This window comes from Trachymyrmex septentrionalis, unplaced genomic scaffold (assembly GCF_001594115.1).
Source record: "Trachymyrmex septentrionalis isolate Tsep2-gDNA-1 unplaced genomic scaffold, Tsep1.0 scaffold53, whole genome shotgun sequence".
NCBI classification, from domain to species: Eukaryota; Metazoa; Arthropoda; class Insecta; order Hymenoptera; family Formicidae; genus Trachymyrmex; species Trachymyrmex septentrionalis.
This window is the reverse complement of record NW_017305705.1, coordinates 1,146,565-1,170,814: the sequence shown is the minus strand read 5'-3', so window position 1 is coordinate 1,170,814 and position 24,250 is coordinate 1,146,565. Positions and strand designations below refer to the sequence as shown.

Sequence of the window (24,250 nt, the reverse complement as noted above, 5' to 3'; positions counted from 1 at the left end):
CAACTGTTATTTTGAAGAACACTTTTTATAGCAAGAAAGTCGAAAAAAGATATTAAAGTTCGTGGAACCGAGGGACTTGAAATATTAGGAATTTACTTTAGAAGAGCTCTCCGACCTTCGTAATTTTATATGAACTGATATTTGTAATTTAAGAAAAACTATAAATCTTAAAAGAAGGCTATATATAAGATTGTTATATAGAAATGCCAGATAGCAATAAAACTTACTTTAAATAACTTTTAATATTAATTCACTTATAAAATTTAGTTTGAGATATCATGTGATTATTTTTTTTACATAATAATACAAGATATCTTTGCCTCTAAGCGTAATCGTAATATAATATAATCATATGTGTTGTATATCATATTATTTTCTAATATATGATAAAAGATTTTTAGACACACACACACACACACACACACATAAAAGTGAACAAGTTGATAAGTCAGTGACTTAAAAAATTTTTTTTTACCAAAATTCAATTTATTTTTCAATTGAATTTTGTCTTTTTTTTAAAAAGTCACTAATTTATCAAACTGACAACTTACATATATATGTACATATACATCTATACAAAGATTGAGATAAATCCAGTTAAATTTGTCTTCATTAATAATATATACTTGGACAGCTTAGATGTCTCATGTTGGTCCGTTGTGGCGAGAATCTATCTTGAATAAATAAGTACTCGATACTTCCCCTGGGTGCACTTCTACCGAAAATATCGCAAGTCGTTGATCGCGTGTGTCTTTCATTGGTCTCTCGTGAAAAGTCTTATTCGCGGTCTTTGATTGAGTACCGTTTTTCCAAACCCGTTGGAATTGCCATTAAACATGAATGAAGAACAGGAAGAATTACGCGTGAACGATGCCTTTTGCGTTCTTCGTCCGGAACATCGAGCCAGAATGCCTGGCACGAAACAAACGATGCGGCTCATCGATAATTCATTACCATCTTCCATCAATTTCTTATCTTGACATGCTCTACGATCCGCGAGGGATCGCCTCCCGTAATCTCTCTGATGGAATCGGCTTGCGGCTTGACGAGGGAAAGGGAATGCGCACTATGGATTATGATTCGGCAGACTTTCTTTTTCTGATATTTTATACAAGGTGTTTCTAAATAAGTACGAAAAATTTTAGGAAATTATTCTTTGTCGAAAATTAAGAGAAACTTTTTATGTAAACATATATTCTTATATCCCTCCCTGAGGAGTTATATTTTTTTTAAAGGAGAGGTAAAAATTAAGTTTTTTTCCAAATTTTGAACAAGTTAGAAAAATGAAATTTAGTAACATTTTTTATAATAGAAAAAAAAATACTTATTAATATCTTTAATAAACAAAAACTTTTTCATATAGTAGTATAATCTTCCAAGAGGTATTCTCTCTAAAGACATCCAGAGGACATCTTTTTAAGAACATCTTCAGAATGTCTTTCGGATAAATGTGCTATATGGATTATTTTTACCTCTCCTTATGAAGAAGTGTAATTTTTTAAAGAGGAGTATAGATCTATAAATGTTTACATAAAAACTCTCCTTAATTTTCAAGAAAGAATTATCTCCTAAAATTTTTCGCATTTATTTAGCAATAGCCTGTATAAAGGCGTTTAGCAGATGTGAGATATTTCAAATACTATATCGGTAAAATATTTCGCGAATTCAGTTGCGTGAGAAATATTTAAATCCGAGCGTATTGTATTTGTTCTATATATTGTCCATTTTTACTAAAACTTTAAATGAATGTTCTGTTACTTAAATTATTACGACAAATTTATGAACGCTTTATTTAACCTGCAATCTCTAATCTCGTGATTGTATTGAGAACCCTGTAATCGAATTAATTTCAGCGACTCCAGTTCAAAAGAATACTAATTTAACAAAGAATTAAAATGGTTCCGTTGCAATAGCCAACGGGATAATAATTTATTACCAGATTCACGAAAAATCAAGATAAAAGAGCCGTAGAAATTGATTAACGCAAATCCAATAATTGCTTACATTTTGTTTTATTAAATTAATTATATAATTGGACGCGTCGAATGACATAATTATGATAATAACGTTCTTACAAATAAAAAATGTCGGTACTGTACATCGTATCCTTTTTTGTAGAAAGGACATGATGAAAGTATCGCGGAAGCAGGAGACACTCTTCGACTACCTTCATTTCTCATAAATTTTTAGCTACAGATACGATTTTTCACGAACCTAGGAAGTGCACTTCCGGGTTTGAAAAATGCTATTCGCGAAAGAAAATTTACGGACGGCCGTAACAGCGTTGTTGGCTGCAGTAAGAAACCGGTTTCAAGAAGATAAGACAGGAATCCACTTTAGGACAACGTACTTCTCTATTATTGGACAACAGGAAACTACCAATATCGAAATTATACGATTTATGAAAGAATCACCGAAATAATTATATTATATATATACGCTGTATATATTTATAATCTATTCTTATTAATGTTAATTATTTATTTATATTATAAAATCTATATCTGAGAATCGACCATGCCTTAATCCTCTCTATTTAAAAAAGAATTTAACAATTAAAATAGCAATTGAATAAATCCCTAATTAATAGTGAATATTTTACAGACTAATTATAACTTTTGCAAACTTGACAAAAATGACGCTATTAAGAATAAATAAGTAGAAATAAAATGGCAACTTACAAATAAGTATATGTAAAGATAGTGAGAATAATGGAAGTACTTTAATATCTATGTTGCAGCTTGCAATAAAACGTACTATGGCGATGTGGGGAAGACGTACGATCTGGAATTGCATCGACCGAAGGAAGATAAGGTGCCTTACATTTGCAAGCTCACCTTCAACGCGCCAGGTGACGATTTCGGTGATATCGTGCAGGTGAGTCGTTGAAACATTTGAGACATCCAATTATCGAATACGAGTAGATATTCAATATTCTATTATGTATTGTAAAAAGCGTCAGACGATTTATTAATGTACTATCAAAAAGAGCGCGACTGGGAAATTTGCAATAAATTACGCTACACTGAATCAAACTTTAATTAAAGTATGCATTAACAAAGTAACGAATAGTTTGATGAAGAAACGAAGAAAACAGAATGGCGATGGATTTATGTAGCAAATTAAATTCTGAATACTTAAGTTTTTATCGAATCGTATATACATATATTAAGGAAACCGTGCAGAGAGTCTCAACAAATGATTATCTTTCTCGTACAAGCAGAACGGTTGCTTCCGGAAAATGCGTTTCTCGAATTCTTCTTTCTCGATGGGAAAGTTTTAAATAAATTATGTAACCAATCACAAACCAGTTACATTGGATAAAGAAAATTTGAATTTTAACTCTCCGTCGGTAATGTGAAATTTTTGTCCTTCGTCCACAACCTGAGTCTTCAGTACAAACTTTTATATTGTATCCAATTTTATAAAAATCTAAAACAGTTTTTACATACAAGATATCTTGTAAGAAGTTGCCGAAACGAATTTTAAACGTACATAGGGAATAGAAAAAATAAAATATTTTTTTAATAAAGTACATTTGGCATTTTTATTTAAATATGAAGTACAGATAGTCATAAATATTGTATCATTTAATAAACATTTGAAAATAAAATGCCAAATATCGCATCTTTTTCAACAAAAGAAACGTTAAATAAATTTCTATAAATTTTCGAAATATCGAATAATTAAATATTTAGCATTTTGAAAATATATATTATTAAGATTAGCAATATTTTTGGCATTTTTATAAATATTTCCTAAATAATAAAAATAATTCTAATTGCTTTTACTTTATATGTAAATAAAACTGCCAAACATCCTCTATTAAAAAATATTTTATTTTTCCTATTCTCTATATGCGTTTAAAAATAACAGCTGACTACTTTCAACAACTTCTTATCGGACATTTTGTAATTACGAAAGCTTTAACAACAAATTTTTACTATCATTGGATTATATTTTATGTATTTTTTACAGATTTAATTTATCTACCAGAATCTATAATAAAAAAATTAACTGTGTCTTTAAAGCTGTCCAATATTCTAGATAGAGAGTTAACGGTTAACATAACGGAAACATTAACAATTCTGAAAAATGTCACTTTTGCTGACTCATTTCTCGCATGGCAATAAAAGAAATTATTTTTGTTCGGCTCTCGCGTTGAGAAATTAAAGGTGGAATTTTTAATTTGGTCGCGCATTTTCCGACGATTACGTGAAACTGAAAAACGACCGTACACCGAGTTTTCGAGAGCGCGAAAACTTTGTCGAGTGCACAAAAACTCTTCTGCCTCCAGCTGTCGAATTATTTGCGCAGCAATATTTGCTAGCTTTCTCATATCTGCATAGCGCAAGTGATGAGAATCCCTTGTACATTTCGGTGGTCTGCGTACAGATGTGTACTGGTCTCGTCAAAGAAGCCGCAACTGCGCTAAAAGTCACAGTGATGCAAAACAAAATGTGCGGCAGCCAGGCAGAACTGCGTCTGACAATACACTTAAGTTAACACAAATTCATGAATTTCTGCTTATTCCTCTACCTGAGTATCGTTTAATTGTGTATACATAAATAACAAAATAAAAAAGGTACTTAAGAAATAGTAATAAAAAATAGTATAAATAATTAAGATTTAATTGATGATCACATAATCTTAAAATATTTCGTTATTAATATAATTCTTAGGCAATTCATGCATTATTCATAACAGGTATTTCAAATCTTTATCACATCGACGTTCACGTCTACAAACTGCTTTCTATCACTGTCAAAGCGAGACTTGCCGATGTTTTAATCGCACAGGGCGAACGGGCGAAATGAAAAACTGTACGGACTATCAATTGCTGACAGTTTGAGCAATGGTCGATGACGCCAATACGAATTTATTTGCTTGGCATCGTGTAAAAAAGAAGCCTCTACAGTAACATCATTCATTCGTTTTACTTTTCACTATGGAACTTAGTCGTTAAAGTTTTATGGAATACAAACAAAAGAAATATTTAAAAAGTTTTAATTTAAAAAAAAATGTATATATAAAAATATATATTTAATAAAACAAGATAAGCATAAAAACAAGTGTCATCTTTCGCGAAGGAAATTTCGCAAGTTACGATAAATTAAAATATGAGATTTTAGCAATCTTCTTTGAAGTTTTGCTCCCTTGCATTACATTAACTTTTTTTATGATACCACTCAGAAATCCTGTATCTCTTAACTTAAGTAATAGGGCCATGACACACAAAAAGACTTCAGCAGTAAAACGTGAGCAAATCCAATAGTCTCGGTTCACGACCTTGCTTTATGCTCGGTCCATAAGCTTGCTTTAAGAAGCCTCAAGTCATAAGTCAAAAGAGTTAAATGATAATAATTTTTGTCTTTAAATTGTTTTTGCGTAATCTTTAGGGTTCAATCGTTAGATTTAAGCGAATTGCAAAACTCAATTCTTACGGCTTAAAAGCATAAGTTCTGTGGCCGATATATCGTCACTTATAACTTAAAACTTACGGTTTACGATCTCTTAAAGCATGGTTGTGAACTTGGCCATATATTGATTTTTTTACTTCTTATGTTTTGCAGCTTAAGCTTTTTGTGTGCAAATGGTCTTTATTCATCGTTCGTTCGGCGATAAGTTTCACGACATATTTTTTTTATTGCAGTTGACCTTCGATAGCTTTACTCTAGGCAAATTCGTATCGTTCACCGCGGCAGGATGTCCCGACGGATCCCTGCAAATCTCGGAAGTGGAGCGGCCCGACGTCGGCGGACTTTGGTGTGGCACGTCCTGGGGACCCGCGATCTACTACAGCGAAACACCCAGCGTCTCGATCATCCTCAAGCTGCTCAGGCTCAGCAAAGATCAGACGGGATTCAACTTCGACTTTAGAATGGCGTACAAGATGATCAAGAAGTCCGACGCGGTGGTGCGCTACGGAAATCCTTTCGTCGGTAGGTGATCAGTTTTCGATTACAGATTTCGAGCACGTTTATCGAAGCTTAGTCCACGTTCCTTAGTACACGTTCGACATTTATCCTGCAATAAATTTCGATAAAGTTCGTATACTCATTTGAATTGAAATCAGTTTCGGAATAAGTTAAATATTTCCAATTCACAGCAAGTACTGTCTGACTAAAATTTAACGAAACTTTTTGTTTGTTACGATTTATTCTGTTTTACATAAATTGTTATTACTATTATTATTTTAAACTGTATATTATTAAAAATTTTTAATGTATGTAGAGAATATTATGGATCATTACGTTATTTTATTGTCTATAATATTTCTATGATATATATGAAATTATAATTATATATTTATATGATTTTACTCTTTGGGATTTTATAAAATATATAAGCCTCTCGATTTTAGAGACTTTTATTTGTGACAGTTTTAATGTATGTTTCAATTCAGCCATACAATTCTCGTCTCGATTGATTAATAACACTCGAATATATTTCCCGAGTAAATACTTGAGGGATTGTTCGAAGTTTGTACCTGTCCTGTTCGCAAAATTGCACGGCGATTGAAATTGCGCGGACAAAGAATTTCCCGATATTTTCGCCGATGATTAAAATTCCAATGTCACGTGGTCAGGAATAACGCAGGTCGTCGGGACGCCGGCGTCGACCGAGCGCACGTCCGCGGAGTACGCGAACACGTCAATGGCGATGCCGGTGCAAATGGTCGAGCAACACGTGCCATCACCTACGAAACCAAGCTCCGAGCAGTTCTTAGGGGACCTAATATCTGGGACTTACTGCTCCCGTATATTCACCGACTGCGACCGGAAGAAGTGCAGATTGCAGTCTCCTAACTTCCCCGGTCTCTATCCTCGCAATCTCACCTGTTATTACGCGGTAAGGCTCGCTTAAATTATTGTCATACTTGGCGAAACGCAGTGCGCTTTTATCCTACATTGTAATTAACAAAACATTATAAAATAATAATAATGATTCAAATAATATTTATAATATATAATATAAAACGACAAAGGCTTTACAAGAATTAAACTATATAAATGTAAAAATTAAACCAATACAAGATATATATTTTTTTCTATTATAATAATTTTACAAATGTATATCTTATACCTCGACCTATATTTTTCGACTTGATTTTTACCTTTATATGATTTATTATTAATAATGTTAATATCATAGTAAATTTGTCGTTGATATTTCCGAGTTGTACAGAATTTTTAACAGTAACGCGCAATCTCAGTAACAATACACAAAAAATTGGCTGCTCATTAGGGAAACGCTTTCGTCGTGTCGGATGTATCGTTAGCGTAATGCATCATAGTCCGAATTAATTTGCTCGTTGTCGAGCAGATGCGCAGCAGTGATATACGATCGACATAGTCAGACGGGGAGCCTCTCCCTAGAGCCTTGACACGGCTCATATTTCTGTTTCAAGCAGACACACCTGCGGCGGAGAGAGAAAAGTCGTAAAAATGACTCCCTTCCTCTCATACGCGGTTAACAAATTTTCGGACGGTCTCTTTCCTGTAACCATTATTTTCTTTTAACATCTCGCGGCGCAGGACGGCCGCTCCTCTTCGTCACGTAAATCAACGCAAATGACGAGTTTCTGGTCGGTATAATTTTTTTTTCACAAGAAAGATTCAAAATTGGTCAGTAGCCAAGCACAAAGTTGCTAAACGCGAGCAAAACAGACTGGCGATGTTTTTACAAGAAATTGGAAAGGCGCCATCAAACTTTGTTTTTATCGTAAATTTAATTAAAAAGAATAGAAGAAATTTAAAATTCTTTCTTCCTTTTTATTATTCTCTTTCGTTTTATTCCTCTTTCTTTATTCTCTTCTCGCTTGTCTACTAGCGTTGGTAAATAATCAATTTTATTTCATACGAAGCTGTAATTTATCATTAAATAAAAATCATTATAATAATAATGTCAACATCCTTGATGTATTATTGGAAATCGACGTCGCGAAACTAATTAACCTTCTATTCAGTCATTCCGGAGTCGATAGGTGAGATAGGTGAAGATTCTGGTAGAATTTACGGCCTCCGTTTCAATGCTGGAGATGGTCATTTATTCTTCTCGTATACAACCAGACAGACAGATAGACACTCGTGGGACTTGCACTAGATAGACTTCGATTACGAGAGGAAGCAATTTTCATCGGTGTATTTCTACCGAAAGTTTATCTTATTCAGAAACTCTGTTACAACTGTTCTATTCTATTATATATCGCACACTAACTCAGCACGATGGAGTTACCGATATCTAGATAAAGATCGATTCAAACAATTTGTTAATCGTTCTACTTTTAACCTTTAGACTGTCGGGAAAGTCACTTTTGTGACTTTTGAGTGTGGTAATATTGAAAATAACACCATTTTTGGTATTATTTTCAATACTAATATTGCATTAAACATAATTATATACATGTTTCCCAAAATATATAAAAAAATACAAGTATTGAAAAATATACAAAAAAATTAAAAAATTATAAAACAAAAAAGGTAAAAAAAAAATACAAAAAGTAAATTTAAAAAAACCAAACAAAAAAGAATAGTCAAAAAGGAGCTACAAATTTTCTATGTTTATGTCGTTAGCTCTGGGTAATGCTAAAGGAAAATTCTGAGTTTATACGTTTATATTTATTTATATTGTCAATATTGCGCTTAGGACTTGAAATTTTATAAATCTATGCTTAGAATTGGAATCAGCGATATCAAAAATCCCCAAAATACATTATTTTTGAGAAAATAAACATTTTTTTATATTTAATTGTATGTTCCTTGCCGGAAAAGCCACTTTTTGTGGCTCTGCACAAATCTTGAAATTTTGCACCATGTGTATGTTACTTATAAAGAAAAATTTTTGAAAAAAAAAGAATCACTATTTTAAAAAATGCCGGCAGTCTAAAGATTAATCGCAAAGTGTATGTGGCAAATTTAAAATTTATTTATATTTAATACATATAAATGTATGCAATTTATTTTAATAAAGCACATTATCTGTCATTCTAAATGTAAGAAAAATTATTTCTAGCTGACGACATTTTTCAAGAAAGAATAAACAATTAATTCAGCATTTTATTATTGAACTTTTGTAACAAATCCATTAAATCTATTTAAAATCTATTTAAAATATATTTTTTTGATAAAAGATTAAATGAAATTTTTAAAAATAAAAGAATCGACTTTGCATAAGAAAAATAATTTAAAAAAAATTTGAATTGACGCTAATATTCGGTGTAAAATACTTACAATACTTACATTTACATTTATATTTAAATTTCAGCGATGTCGCTGAAGGAATATAAATGAAATCATGCTACGCTGTGCATAAATGCAACACACGAGATACATTTAAAGATTACGATAAGAAATTCTATCATGCGACAAGAATAGAAATTTCGTATAGGTACGAATAGATTGATTCATATTTCATATAGGTGAGGCAGCACGAGGTGCCAGCGGGCAAGCATGCTTTAATACACGTAAAACAGCCCCGAGGCCAATTGGTAGCTGTAAGGGCGCGACCAGCAACTCAGGCCGAGGCGCCACCCCGGGAACTGCGTCTCTGGCAAGATTGCGACGTCGTTCAGGTACGTAAAGCCACAGCGAAAATTGGATTAGCTGTTATAAATTCGAGACAGAAACAGAGAAAGAGAAAACACCCGGCCGTAACGCTGGGCAACGTGACCAGTATGCCAAGCAGCCGCGCTACTTTTGCATAGTGATCTCCTGCCAGAGAAAGAAACTTTCAGTTTTGCATTTTTTGTCGCCATCGAAAAAACCACGAATACGAGATACTTTCGTCGCCAATAGACTCGAATGTAATAGGAGTCGAATGTAATCGCGAATCAAAGAATTAAACGCAGCCACACAAGTTTAGCTAAACACCCCTGCGGTGATTTATTCTGGGTGAGAGCTCTACAAGGCTTCCTGCCTGTTTCTTTTAAGACAGTTCGCTATGCCTTCCAAAATTACAAAGTTTTTTTTTACTAATATTATTAATGTAATGTTGAAGTTTTTACAATCGTGTGATCTTAAAATATAACATTTAATGATTAACGAAATAATTTTTTTAACGTTAAATATAATTTAATAAAAACACGTTCATTTATTGTAATAATTTAACGAATTAAATATCGTTATAAAAATTAGGTCGATTTCATGATGATCTTCATAGTTGGAAACTTGATCTAAATACGAAACTTTATTGTATTATTATGCTTATCTATTCCTTCGAGACAGAGAAATTTGTCTTTATAGGACTACGTAACAGTGTATGACGGATACACCACTAGGGAGCCTGTGATCTTAAAATTTTGTGGCGGCGGGGAGCCGGTTCCGGAGGCCATCAGCAGCGGTCCGGAAATCCTTGTGGAGTTTACTACCTCTCCTTATGGCACCTTCTTACATCCGACGCCGCCCCATTCCCTACATGGGTTTCAATTAGAAGTGCAAGTACGTGAGCAAGCTCTCTCCATAAATTGCATAATGGCCACCTTAATTAATGTCTAGCGTGTCCGTTCCTACTTAATCACCTCTAAAATTCAATGCTTTATGTATAAACATAACATACATTAGAGAAACAAAGAACTTTGGAAAATAAATTGCGTCTTGTATGAAAACGCTTTTTTACCTACTATTTAATCGATTACACTGATTGACAAAATTTTACATTTCTTATGTTAAATTAATCTGACAAAGTGTTTCTTATAGTATTTTTCTCAACTGATTTCACAAATCTGTTTCCCAAATTTATGAGAAGAACAAAGTTTTTAGGTATAACATGCATTTACAAACTTCTCTATTATATCCTTTACTTACAATTAGACATAAATAGATGATTTATAGAGAAAAAGTACTGAATTTAACTTGATTTTCTACTAAATATAAAAGGCTACAAATAAAATAAATTATTTTAATAAAAAAAAAAGTCTTCATACAAAGAAGTAATTGTTGTTAACTAAAATGTATAAATGTATAAGTTTTTAAAGGAGATATTGGTTTCCAAAAATTGGAGCTTTAGGATAAATTTTAACTTAATTTTTAAAAAATCAGCATGGAAAGATAATAGTATATAAAAATTAGCCAAAATTACTCAGTTAACAAAATTATTATGATCAGTATTATCAACCGAAGCAATAAAATGTCGAGTGAAGAAAAATCTTTATGTTTATCGCGATAAAGATAAACGGTAAAACAAAATTAATTTTATTTTATATTTCTAGCAAAGTAACCCTCGTCTTTAAAAAATTGAAATAAATTATTATTTTCACTGTATTATCGAAAATCAAAAGTCATTTGGGTACTATTTTATCTCGTTGACCTCACATAAAATCTAACGAGCTCCCGCTCGTTGAAGTAGAAACAACAATATCACAGACATTTGTGTAACTCTGTATAAAATTTCCTAACGACACATCGCAGCGAACACATTCACATCAGATAGAACTATGAACACGCGATCGCTCGACCAATTCGGACTCACCCCTCCGGCAAGGGAGGGTGAATTGACGATGCGAAGCCCCGTTTTATCGAGACTGCACGCAACGTGAACGCGCGTCGGCTTCCAGGTCACGTTCGTAGACGCCGAATCGCCGACCTACGCCAAGAATAAGCGTTGCGAATTCTGGCTGAGGGGCACCGGTGGCGGCATCCTGGCGTCGCCACGTCACTCACTGCCAAGAAACAGCACCTGCCTGTATCATCTTCGTGGAGCTGGTCCCACCTTGCCGAGTCCGACACCGCCGCGTCCGTTACCGAAGTTCCCAGAACAAAGACCCGGTACAGTCTGGAGGAGACCAGCCCCGAGACCACCGCAGCCTCAATTCCGCGTCTGGCTATCTATTCTCAAATTCCACGTAGGCACCAGTCTGTCTAGCACCGACGAGGATTGCTCGACGACACTGATGGTCTGGGATGGCGAGATGATGCCGTTGTCGGAATGCAACGATGTTGCTTGGTAAATGGTAGCAAGTTGACCAGTAGTTTCGATTTGGCTATTAAGAGAGACATTTCTTGTTTTATTTTATTTAACGTTAAGGAAATTACCCTATTTTATTTTCAGATTGATTACTGCTTACATTGTTTTCTTTTATTACACCATAGGACAAAATTTAACTTTTTTCTTGGCTTACGTGTGCGAATAGTCATTTCCGACGTATTTTTGCCTACTAAACACGAATCCGATGGCAAAAGTTGGCTTATCACGTCAATTTTGAAAAAAATAGCATCGAAAAGGCAAAAACAACTATTTTGAAGATTTTGGTAGTACTAGCAATTAAAATTTGTTTTTACTTAATTCTACATGAAAAGATCAAATTTTGGCTTTAAAATGCATTTTGATTCACGTCGATGCGATTTTTTGTTTTCGAGATATAACAATTTAAAGGTAATTCTTTTCCCATGTAACGAACTACCCAACAAAATTTTATCCTTTTTTTGCAATACGAGTGTGACTAGTCATTTCCGACATATTTTTGCCTGTTGAACATGAATTCGTTAAAAATTGACGAAGATATCCCAATACGTTAAAAAGGTAAAATAGAATCGAAATTCGAAACGAGTCAATGAGTCTCTTTTTTTATGAAAAATTGATGAAAAAGATATTCTAACGCGTTAAAGAGGCACATTCGATCGAAATTCAAAGCGAGTCAAACAGTGGTTTTTTGTTATATTGTTAAATTTGGCAATCACGTCACAATTTTGAGAAAAATGGTGCCAAAAAAAGTCAAATTTTTTGCTCCTTTTTCTCAAAATTGTAACGTGACAGTTAACTTTTGCCAATGGATTTATGTTTAACAGGTAAAAATACAATGGAAATGACTATTCGCACTCGTATTGCAAAATGATGTTTCACAGAGTTATTAAACGTTTCGTCAATTTTATTGTGACACATTGTTACAGTGAAAAAGAACGTCAACGTTATGCTGAAAGAATGGGCGATCCAATTCAACCCGTTCTTGCGCGTCCCTCGAGCAATACTACATTGTTAGCGAGATATTGTAAGGACAAAGTGCCGAAGACTTGCGATCATGCTATTCTACAGAACACCAGTCGTCCGTGTTCTTTAGTAGAAAGTTTCGTCTCCTCTGGCAGTAGTCTAACTATAGAGATGCGTATGATCGAGTCGACAGCGCTCAGGCAAGTTCTTTTTATTTGTCTTAAGATGCTTATTAACATTATTATTAAATTAACGATTAATGTAATTTGTAATACTATTTCCAGCTTCAATTTACGATTGCTTTTCAAGTCTGACAAACCGAATCGGCGCGCAGTTTACAGAACTAAAAAATATATTTGAAAAATTTAATTTTTTCGAATATTAAATACCAAGATTTGTTTCAATTAAATATAGAATTCTTTCTTTTATTTGTAATATTTATTTATTAGTCTATTTTCTATTTATTATTGTATTTATTGCAGTATTTTATAAAATTTTTTCACTACTGCTTAATGTAGAAAACAAGCAATATCTTTTAGTATCACATTTTATTACAAAAAACATAATTAAATTAAAGAAATTCTAATAAAAATCAAAGAAATTCTAATATTCTTAATACTAAAAGTGAAATTGATGTTCGAATTAAAGCATCACTTATATTCTAATTTAGTCAGATTCACTAGTCTACTTAAAACTTTTAATACCTGTTTGCAAAGTTATATAATTTTCACATAGCTTATTCCTTAATTAATTATACCTTAGAAATTGGAACGAACAAGTGAGGAATATCAATATGTTATATCAGTCGTAGAATTATGTTAATATTTTATACGTCAAAAAATGATATCGTAATTAATTCTCTTTAATATCATTAGTTTCCAACCATTATTTGAACATTTTTCGAAAAATAGAAAAGAATGATAAAAATTGAAAAGAGCACCCATGTGAATGTAACTTCAAATCTAGAAAATTCGGAAGCTCGAAAGATACCTATAAAACGTTTACAACGACTTTTTTATTTTAATAAAAAAATTGATCAAGTAACGGGGATCTCTCTCTGAAAAATCTCGGGCGAACGTATCGGCCATTTGTATCGGCAAATAGTAAAAAGTTTAAGAAGCAGTGCTCCAACCTGTACTTGTCGTAATCTCGTGTTTCATCCGATTCGCTTACAACATTGTCGAACCGTCGGAGAATTACAAGCGAAGTATTCAGAAACGTTTTATAGAAATACGACGCGCAATATCTGCCACGGTAGCACGTTTCATTCGTTCGCCGCCGCGTGATGTTACTTTCTCACTCCTCTCTCTCTCTCTCTCTCTCTCTCTCTCTCTCTCTCTCTCTCTCTCTCCTTTCTCTCTTTCTCTCTCTCTCTCCTCCGTTACCTACATAGATTATTCATGAGGGATTCTCTCCCTTTTCCCGTCCTTTCCCTCGCGCTGGAAGGATGGCGGAAATTCAGAGGAATGCCGAGACACGCGGCGACGGCGGCTTCCACATCCCATTTGCTTAATTTTATACGCAGCTCTTTCCATCTCTCCATCTTTTTTACTCCTCCTTCGCTTCTTTCCATCCGTGGGAACGGTGTTACATTTATCTTTTGATTCGTTGCTCCACAAATATAAAAATTATTTAAATGAACTCGCGTGTCGCGCATGAGAAAATATGAATTTTAATAACACGAAGAAGCAGATTTCATGAAAAATTTCAGGTGCGCTCGTATTTGCGTATCAATTTGTCCCGCGCGCACCACATCGCGTTACGCGTTGTATCCATTCATGGATGTTAATCTAAATGTAATGAAATAGCATGCTTTGTATGCTCCATTGAAAGCTTTTGTAGATAATTAATTTACAAGGTGGGGAGAGGAAAAAGTGCTGACAATCTAAAAGCCGATTCAATATTATAACGGAATTGCTATTGAAAATGAGATTAAGCGCAATATTTGCGCGTGTACACACAGTAAAAATGTTCACCTCTGTTGAATGGTAATTAAATCGCGATTACATCGGTCTTTGTGACGTTAATCGGCGGGATATTCGCATCACTCCTTGTTATTTTCCATCGTGCTCGCGCGCGATAATTCCGACGATCCTTCAACGCGGACGAAGATTCAGATCGGCGTTTGCCGATGAATAATTGAGAGTTGGTTTTTCCATGGCGGCGTGCCCGCCGATGACACACTCCGATTCACATTTCGCACGCGTTACATCCGTTTATCATGCCATGTCTGACGAGAGTATCTCCATGTCATCGTCCTCTTCCCTTTCTAACAATAAGTCTTTTTCCCCCTCTCGCACGTGCCTATCGATGTGTGGATACACGGCGTGTTCGGGCGTGATAGCCGACGGTGAGTGACGTGCAATGCGGATGCATCGCACGGTCTAGTTAATCCTTTCCGCGCGAGGTAAAGCCTACCGGCGCGGCGCACGGCGCTTTATAATAAGCTCGAGCCGGTTTAATAACATCCCTGCAACCGCCGGTTGCAACGTCTCTCTTCAAGGCCCGCCGCCTTTCACAATCCGCTGGGGTTCGTCGATCTTCATCAGTGCACCGAACTCGCTCCGGACAGCGGCGCCTATTAACCCTTTCTCGCGCGCTGTTATTGTCACGTTGATACATACGTTCCCGCATGAGGTTTATTATCATTCCCGGGTTTAATTTGTCGTTCGACGAAGTTGGAGACGTTGCGTCATCGTTACGATGATGAAGATTTATCGATTATTATAAAATTCTTCTCTTATTTATATCTTTGCGAATTAATCTTATAAATACATATAGCTAAGGGAAGAGACAAGAAGGCGTGACTTCTCTAAACTCTCTCTTGAAGAGTAAAAATAATTACAAAAATATTACACATTCACGAATTATGCTTAATGAATATTCACGAGAAATTAATTTTGGAAAAAAGAAAGAATTATGTTAATATAAAAACAAATCCAATATTGCTTGACTACTTTTTCCTCCCCCCCCCCCTCTCCCCTCCCCGAATTAAAAAATTTCAACATTTGGCCCTCCTTGAACAAAATTCTGTTGGCTACGTCCAGATAGAATATATTTCTTTTATACATCTGATTAAATTTACTTTTCTCAAAATTTTTATTTTAACATAAGCTCATTAGTTTGATACGATTTTTTTCCAGACCTGTGAACTTTCGCGCTATGTACGAATTCGTCGATCTTCACCAGGATGGCGATCCTTATGGCAGCGGTCCGTGTTCTCGCATTTTCTACAGTCGGACTCGAGACCATTATTCAGATCGTAAATTTCAAGGACCGCGCGACATATTCCTATATGGTCGTGGAGGATCGAAGAACATAAGGTAAGAGTTGTTATAATAGCAAATTAGAGATGTCTTCAAGTAAAGAGAGACATTCCCTTGAATTTGCTTATCGAAATATGCGTTGTTGTACAAGATTTTAATTAATTTCGGTAATTACCAAGTACGTAAATCTCGTGTATTGAAATTTATTATGAAATTTATAATATGATTGTGCAATAGCTTTTTTATTGATACGATATTATTTATCTGTGATTAATTCATTCGCCGATACAGCGTTATAGTAACAGTTAGATATTTATCGTCTATAATAGAATCGTATCGATTTGAAATATCGACATGAAAGCTAATGCAACGATATAATGACGCCATTACGATATTGTCAATTCGTTATCATTCGTCAATTCGTGGCCCATTATTAACAGGTCTACTATTAACAAATCGCATTGTATCGTAGATCGGTTTGTCATAAAATGTATTATTCTTCCATATCTTCCTTTCACACTCGACGACTGGCATATTACGCAACTGAAGATAAGATTAAAATCGCAAACACTACACGCTAAATGACGATTAGAAATGTACATAATGTGTTGCCTAATCAAAAGACCAAGTTTCATTATTCGTATTAGCTACTCTCGTTATAAAAGAATTACATATGTAGATTAATGGTTAAAATATAAATTTTTATTTAGGAATATTATTATAAATCGATATTATGGAGTATTATCAGAATTATAAAACTTCTAAAGATTTTTTTTTTTATTTGAAGATATAAAAGATACGTAAGACACAATTCTATTTCTAGTCTATTTTACCCTGTGTTTCGTATGATAAACTGACTGGCGATTTATATTATTTTTCAAATCTTAAAATCTCGTGAAATTTTTACTGTACGCTGTTCAAATGCATATTACCGAGATGTATGTAATAAGGCAGAGGCATGTACCACGCACCTATGGAACAAACATAATACGCCTCGTCTTTGATGGTAAAGCCGCGCGTTCTTTTATTACTACTCGCAGGATCGAATTTTCTACAATCTCGATAAAATATCAGTTAGACTGCGGCTTTACGACATTCATAAAACGAACTTCACGCCGTTAAACCGAAATCTTTTTGCTAGCAAATCGAAATTTCTGTCATATCGTTCGATATTACACACACAGCTATGTTTTTATCTTACTTATTATTTTTTTACATGATACTTTAGAAATGCGGTAAATCATCTTGCATTAAAAAATCCTCTATTATACTACAGAACAAAAAAAATTTGCAACTAAGTTTTCTAAACTGAAAGATTTGTACAAATAAAATAATTTATTCACTGAACTATTAAATCACTTCTATGTATAATATATTGACGAGACAGTAAAATCGATTTTATTTGATCTTTTTAATACTGGTATTTGCATTTACCAAGAAATTCATTTCCAATCCAAGTAATGAAAAGCAGGAATGTTCTCTGGCAAGATAATCCAACCGCGATATTCTAAAAGAGACCAGGAATACGGTAATGGTTGTACGTTGCCATGATCCACCCTCTAGAATCACTTTGGTCGCTTTTCGATTAACGAGCGTCCAACCTTCAATGTTCCTCGTAATCTTCCTGCAGTATCGATCACTGAGCCGACTCCTTTGCCTGGTTGGCGAGGCATGTAGATTCGATTAAATACTGAAAGTGCAGGCCAGAACTGGTTTTGCAGCTGCGTGTACCGCTTCGAAGGAGAACACGACGAGGTGGTGAAGCTGAGATTCAACAAGCTTCTCAATGGGAATCGCACCTGCCGCAGCGTTGGTAACTCTGATTTCAATAGGCTGCTCTGCGTTGACTCTGAGAACTTCTCGGTTAAGGTGCGTAATTGAAACTTCTAGTAATTGCAATTAATTCTATGCTAAATCTATTGTACAATCTCTCGTGCAAAAATAAAATTTTACTATCGATATATCATAAAATTATTGATTTGTTTGAACTGCTGTGTATACGGTTTTGTATACGTTTGATATTACTTCAATTTAAACCTATAAAATTTGATATATAAAAAACATATAAAAAAAGAGGAATTGCTATGAACATTTTAAACAATAGCCTTTTGTGAGCTACGAATTATCTTGGAACGAATCATGTTGGAAAGTACAAGTTGGAAAGTTATCAGTGATAAACTTAGAGATACAATAGAAGTTACATAGAAGTACTAACAGGTGGCTTTGATCGAGTAATTAACGGTGGCTTTGCGATAGCAAGTATCAGCAATCTCCGAATCCAAACACGGTAAACCGAAGTAAACCGACAGGCTTCAAAGTTTCTAAGTAGTCAATACCGACATGAATCAGACTCAGACATGTACCACGATGTCTTATTAACTCGGTATTTAATAACGTAGATAAGACAGATGGAATATGGTTTTGGAATCGTAATTTAACAAGACGATTTATCAATTTGAGATTTTGTTTTTATGTGTATCCAAAGTATTTTTTATTAATAATATTAAAGAGCGTTTTTCAAAAATAATAACGAGATCGCGCGAAATAATAACATTTATCTGAAATAGTTTTTTCAGCGATGAAACGAACATATTGATCAAAAAATAATAAATTATGCGTATTTCGAGGATAAAGACAGTTAGATGCATCTGTCTACTGTCTGTTTACAGGTGCTTGATTTACCCTGGCCAAATGCGCCGCCCATCCAGCGAGATTGTCTCTGTTCGAATCGATCGTTACCCATCAATATCAAATCTACCTCTAATATTGCCGAGGTACATTTCAACGTTCTATCTATGGACGCCTTGGATGATTACAACAATCTCTTCTTTGAGGGCACCTGGGACTTCGTCAAGACGATGCCTTGCATGCAGAAACGTAGAGTCAGGGGGCCGTCTGGTGAAATTAAATACACGCCACCAATCGACGATGACGAGGTAAACGAGATAAGTTTTAATGTTGTGTAAATTAATTTTTATTCATTAATCTTAAAAAAATATGAAGAGATAATTTATACACGAAATCCATTTTCTCAATACATTTTAATGAAAAAATTTTAATAAACTACACTGAGAGAAAAAAAAAGTTGGAATAACCATGCATAATTTAACTATAATTTATAGTCATTTTTTTGGGACAACCACAAAATAATTGTTTTGACCATATGAATTATAATAACCTGAACACTAACTTATGATTATCACGACCATGATATTTATTCAACTAATTATATGGTTATCTTACACATAAATCATATTTACATATAGTAAATTATACTATAAAATGTTGTAACTATAATACATATAAGGTTATTGTTACCATATATAACATTATAATAACAATAACTATAAAAATGATATTCTTAATCATAATTGTTTTAACATGCAATTATAGTCGCAAATACGATACTTTTCTCTTAGTGTAAGGATATTATTTAGTTTCAGGTTATGCTTAGAAATATTATAATATAAATAATTATAATTTTAAATACGCTCTTCGAAAATGCGTGATTTCAGTTTGTTAAAAACATTGAAACAAAATAATAAATAAAAAATACTTTCATCATAAGAATTAGAAGTTAAATGCCTATAATAATCAAAGCTGGATTTTTAATACTTAAAATAATTTAATGTGAATTATATATATATATATATATGTATATATATTATATATATATGCATATATATCATATTAATTTGTAATTATTTTAATTGCGCACCGAATTGATTTTCCGGACTTATAAATGCAATTAAACTATTGTAATAATATTACAAATTAAATTGACAAGCAATTTTTAATAACTTGATGCTCAATCAGACATCATATTAGAAAGATGTTAATGTGTTGAAAAACTACAGTAAATAAATTTACTGCGAAAAATATTACCTTATACATTTCATACGAGCGCCCTAAGTCTTTAGACTATCGAGGCCTTAGTAATATTGTTTGCAATAATCAGTATATGTATGGAAACAACATCTTTTTTCAGGTGATGTAATATAAACAATAAGAATTTTATTTTAGACCGTACATGTGAGAACTAATAAAAATTAGAAATTAAATACCTACCTTGTATAACAGTCGAAATTGGATCTTTAATGCTTAAAATAACTTTAATTATAGTTTTAATGGTTAAGTGTGTAAATATTTATCTATATTATGTTTCATCTCAATGCTTTTCTTCATTCTCGACAGAAACATTGCGAGAACCAGCCGTGGCTAATTGATCCTGGTCCGAGTCAGTATTTATACGTGAAAATGGACGGAGTAATTGTATCGAATAGTACGAAGTGCGCAACCAAGAATCGCATCATCGTGCACACGGGCGGAGCGATACACGTGTCGGTATGCCCGAAACCACCTGCTGACTCGAGTCATCATGTGGTAGAAGTGTTTAGCGACGGTTGGGCTGTCAGCAGCAATGCGATGATCCTCGCGCCGGGACAGGATCCAATTAGGACTATCGCCGTGGAATTCATTGTGAAAGAACCAGCTTCCTACACTGTGACGTGGCTCGAGCTCACCAGAAGGTAATAATAAAATTTTTATAGATAAAATATCGGAGATTGAAAGAGTAAAATAAAAAAATTTGACATGAATCGCAGATATTACGTCAATTACGAATATTATTGGAAGTGAACAAAGCTGATAGTGAGCACTCCTGATAGCGAGCACGGTAAAAACTGTATATCCCTAATAGAGTCTTTATGAACGCGACCTCCTTCGTAAAAGGAAAAAAAACAGAGCCCTTCATTAAACTTCGCCGTAATTTATCTATAACTTTCACAATCTCTTGCGCGGAATAATTAATCTCGTAGAAACAAAGATTGTCTTAATAGATTCGCGCGGTGTATCTGCATTTCTGCCAGAAAGTTGCAAAGATCTCCTGCTAACTCACTATATACAAAATGTATAGCTAAAGTTTTACAACGTTTAGTTCGCTACAAATGTTCTTGATAATTTCTCAAACTCGTTGAGAAAAAATATACAATAAAGTGATATTAAAAGTTTTGCAAAGCATTATATAAACTATTCACAATAAAGATAAATGAAAATTAAGATGTCGCTAAAAAATAATAATATGTTGACAAGAATAGCATTTAATTACAATCTTCCTGTTTTTAATAAATCAATCTGAGTTTGTCGGGAGACGCCATGCGCTTTCTGATTTAGGCCTGTTACATAATAAACCCGTAAAAAATTAACCAATCATAGTCGATTATTTTTATCATATTCAACTGTGATTGGCCAATTTCTTACAGGTTACGATTTGCGACTCTATTGTGTAACAGGCTTTACATCATAGACTATCAGAGGTACCGCATAGAGCACCGTGATACTACAACCGTTCGAGCGCTATGGATGCTCGAATGTCTCTCTGGAAAACTCAATTAACATCCAACGACCTGTCCTCGATTAAGCGAACGGGAATCGCGCGACGACGAGAATCATGTCGTTACGCAACCCGGAACAATATAACTTTATCGATCCTCCGTTTGACCCGCAGACCGTCGGTGACGTCAACGGCGGGTCTACAAATATCGCGGGATTGCGAGCATCGGTGCCCGGAGCTGGACGCCTGCATAAACGCCTCGCTATGGTGCGACGGAGTGTCTCATTGTCCGTCCGGCTACGACGAGGCCCTGACGCATTGCTCCGTGCTGCTGCAGCTGCCGCCGTTGCAACTGGCTCTGGGCGCGCTCTTTGTAATCACCGTTCTCGGTGTCATTTGCTTCATCGTCTGGCGGGCCTGCCGACGGCGCGGTCGCCGCTCGATATCCCAGCACCGTCTGAAGAGCATCTCCTCCGAGACGGCGATAATCGACGGCAAGGAAGTGATATGCTGACACAGCGACAGTTCTGTGCGTTACGTCGAGGTCGACCGGGTCACCACTGTGTGACGATCGCCGTCGTCCACGTCGTCGTCGGTATGGGTTCCGACGGTCCTCTATAGATCAGCGGTCAGACTCTGCTCGGCTTTACTCTCCTGGAGAAGTCGCTGGGCCGGCCGCCACCGGAGGATCCGCGGAACTGCCTCCGCGTAACGCGCAGAACTGTCGCGTGCAAGAGATTTGGGACGTTAGGTGGATAAACCGGAGCTCATCTACGATCAGAAAACGCGTTCGATGCTCGATGACTCGGGCGAGTGGGAGAACGCTTTTTTTTTTTTTGCCCAACGAACGCTTTTGTTCCCGGTCGGTTGTTCTTGGGAGGTAGGTCTCGTTTTAAATTCAGGGAATAATGACGAGTGAGTTGATGGAGAGTCGGGCGATCTGATTACAGGGGACGTCGTGAATTGTAAAGCAGCGACTGGAACGTGCTTAGGATTATAAGTTCGGTGATGTCTACGTCGGAACACAAAACAGCGCGAAGTAAAAACGTGTAACGGCGGATTAATCCGGCGATGTGATGTTTATGACGTATAACTTTTCATTGGTCAGTACGTCACAAGTGCACGCACAGTCGTCTACATCTATTTCTTAAGTAAATTTCTAACAATATACTGCCAGTGGAATTTTCTCATTTTAAAAGACTGAATCGTTTTGTAACTTTTTAAATAAAAAATAAATAAATAAATTTTAACGTATATACATCTGAGATACTTGTTTTCGATTGTCAATTTTTAACAGACGCGCGATCGAGTTCACTGTCGAGGCCTCGATCTATCTTCGCAGACATCGAAATAATCACTGCCGCGATAACCGGCGGGTTCCGGAAGTTCCCGAGTTCTGATACTTTCGTTATCTTCGCGTGCAAGATCTTATTATTCTTGCGCGAGAAGCATTATTACTTCTCGAAGTACCGTTACACGTCCCATCCCGGATCCACGAGAAAGTTTTAATGATTCCCCGTCGAGCTGCCCGAAAATCATCTCAAATGAGAAGAAAAAAAGTTAGAGAGAGAGAGAGAGAGAGAGAGAGAGAGAGAGAAAGAAAGAGAGTAAGAAAGAGAAAACCGCGTAATGTAGGTCGCAGAGAAACTAAAGTGGAACTACTTTAACGAGGACAATAAGTAATAAAATCCTAGTAGTATGTCGCTATTACGATAGAATGGCTTAGTGACGATCGAACGACGCTGCGCCTTGATTGAACTTCGACGATTAGTGTGCAGCTGAAAGATTACGTAGTATGGGATTGCCACATTTTAATGCAATGCCGAGAACGCTATAAAGTAAATGATGCGACGGGGAAAGCTTAGCAGATCAATAATGCGTTGTTAGGGAATTATAGCAAGTTATTATAAGCCAGTTTCATCAACATCGCGTTGACCTCAACCGCGTTTTAACGGTTAAGTTCGATGCACCTCAGATTCTATTAAAGATGATAATTAATAGATGTTGATGAAACTGGCCTAGTATTACCTTATCTCATTTACATTTTAACATCACTTAGAAGATAAAATCGTCTTACATGTAGAGCCACTTTTTTCCAATTAACAGATACACAAAGTATTTATATTTGATATATTACACAACATGTCTCGCGAACGTTATCGAGATAACGCTCGAGTGATCGTAGCAGAACGAATTTTCGCATCGACGACATTAATTTGCCAAGGCGCCACGTCGGTCCGATTGACACGTCTCGATTAAAAACACCTCGTTCGGAAATCCGAGACATCGAGCGTCGCGCGCAACGTGTTAGTACTAAAAGCGTTAGGTCTCCTTGAGAATAAGAGTAGACAAGCAATTTTAGAGCCGAGGCGAATCCTGTCTCGTCTCGTGTTCCATACTTTTCTTTTCTTCTAGTCGCGCGTGACATACTCACACGACATTGTCTGTAAAAAAATAGATAATTCAGAATGGTTGATGCGCACGTCGCGTGTCAAATCGTCGCAACGTTACTAGATAATAAATCAAGATGTCGATCGAGAGAGGTGTTAAATATTTAACGCAATGTGACGTACTATATTGCGGCCGTGGTGACGCAAAAAAACTTCAACGTTACCACTTATCGTTTACTGCCAAAAGTGGTCGATTATACCTCGCCGACAGCGAATAAAAGTTTCGAATATTACATTTACATGCGTCATATAAATGTATTACAATTACATGTGTTCGG

General features: G+C 35.1%; 1 protein-coding gene across 1 annotated transcript in view; it reads left to right on the top strand.

The window, feature by feature from the left end:
• LOC108751951 overlaps positions 1-22,036 on the top strand; it is a 42,820-nt gene extending 20,784 nt beyond the window's left edge. Inside the window, exons 2-13 of the mRNA XM_018492454.1 lie at positions 2,741-2,877; positions 5,654-5,942; positions 6,590-6,852; positions 9,422-9,574; positions 10,245-10,439; positions 11,555-11,943; positions 12,888-13,124; positions 16,068-16,247; positions 17,912-18,059; positions 18,860-19,126; positions 20,385-20,719; positions 21,697-22,036. Coding sequence (XP_018347956.1) covers positions 2,741-2,877; positions 5,654-5,942; positions 6,590-6,852; positions 9,422-9,574; positions 10,245-10,439; positions 11,555-11,943; positions 12,888-13,124; positions 16,068-16,247; positions 17,912-18,059; positions 18,860-19,126; positions 20,385-20,719; positions 21,697-22,036 — 2,933 coding nt within the window. The remainder of the gene's footprint in view (positions 1-2,740; positions 2,878-5,653; positions 5,943-6,589; positions 6,853-9,421; positions 9,575-10,244; positions 10,440-11,554; positions 11,944-12,887; positions 13,125-16,067; positions 16,248-17,911; positions 18,060-18,859; positions 19,127-20,384; positions 20,720-21,696) is intronic.
• The last annotated feature ends 2,214 nt before the right edge of the window (positions 22,037-24,250 follow it).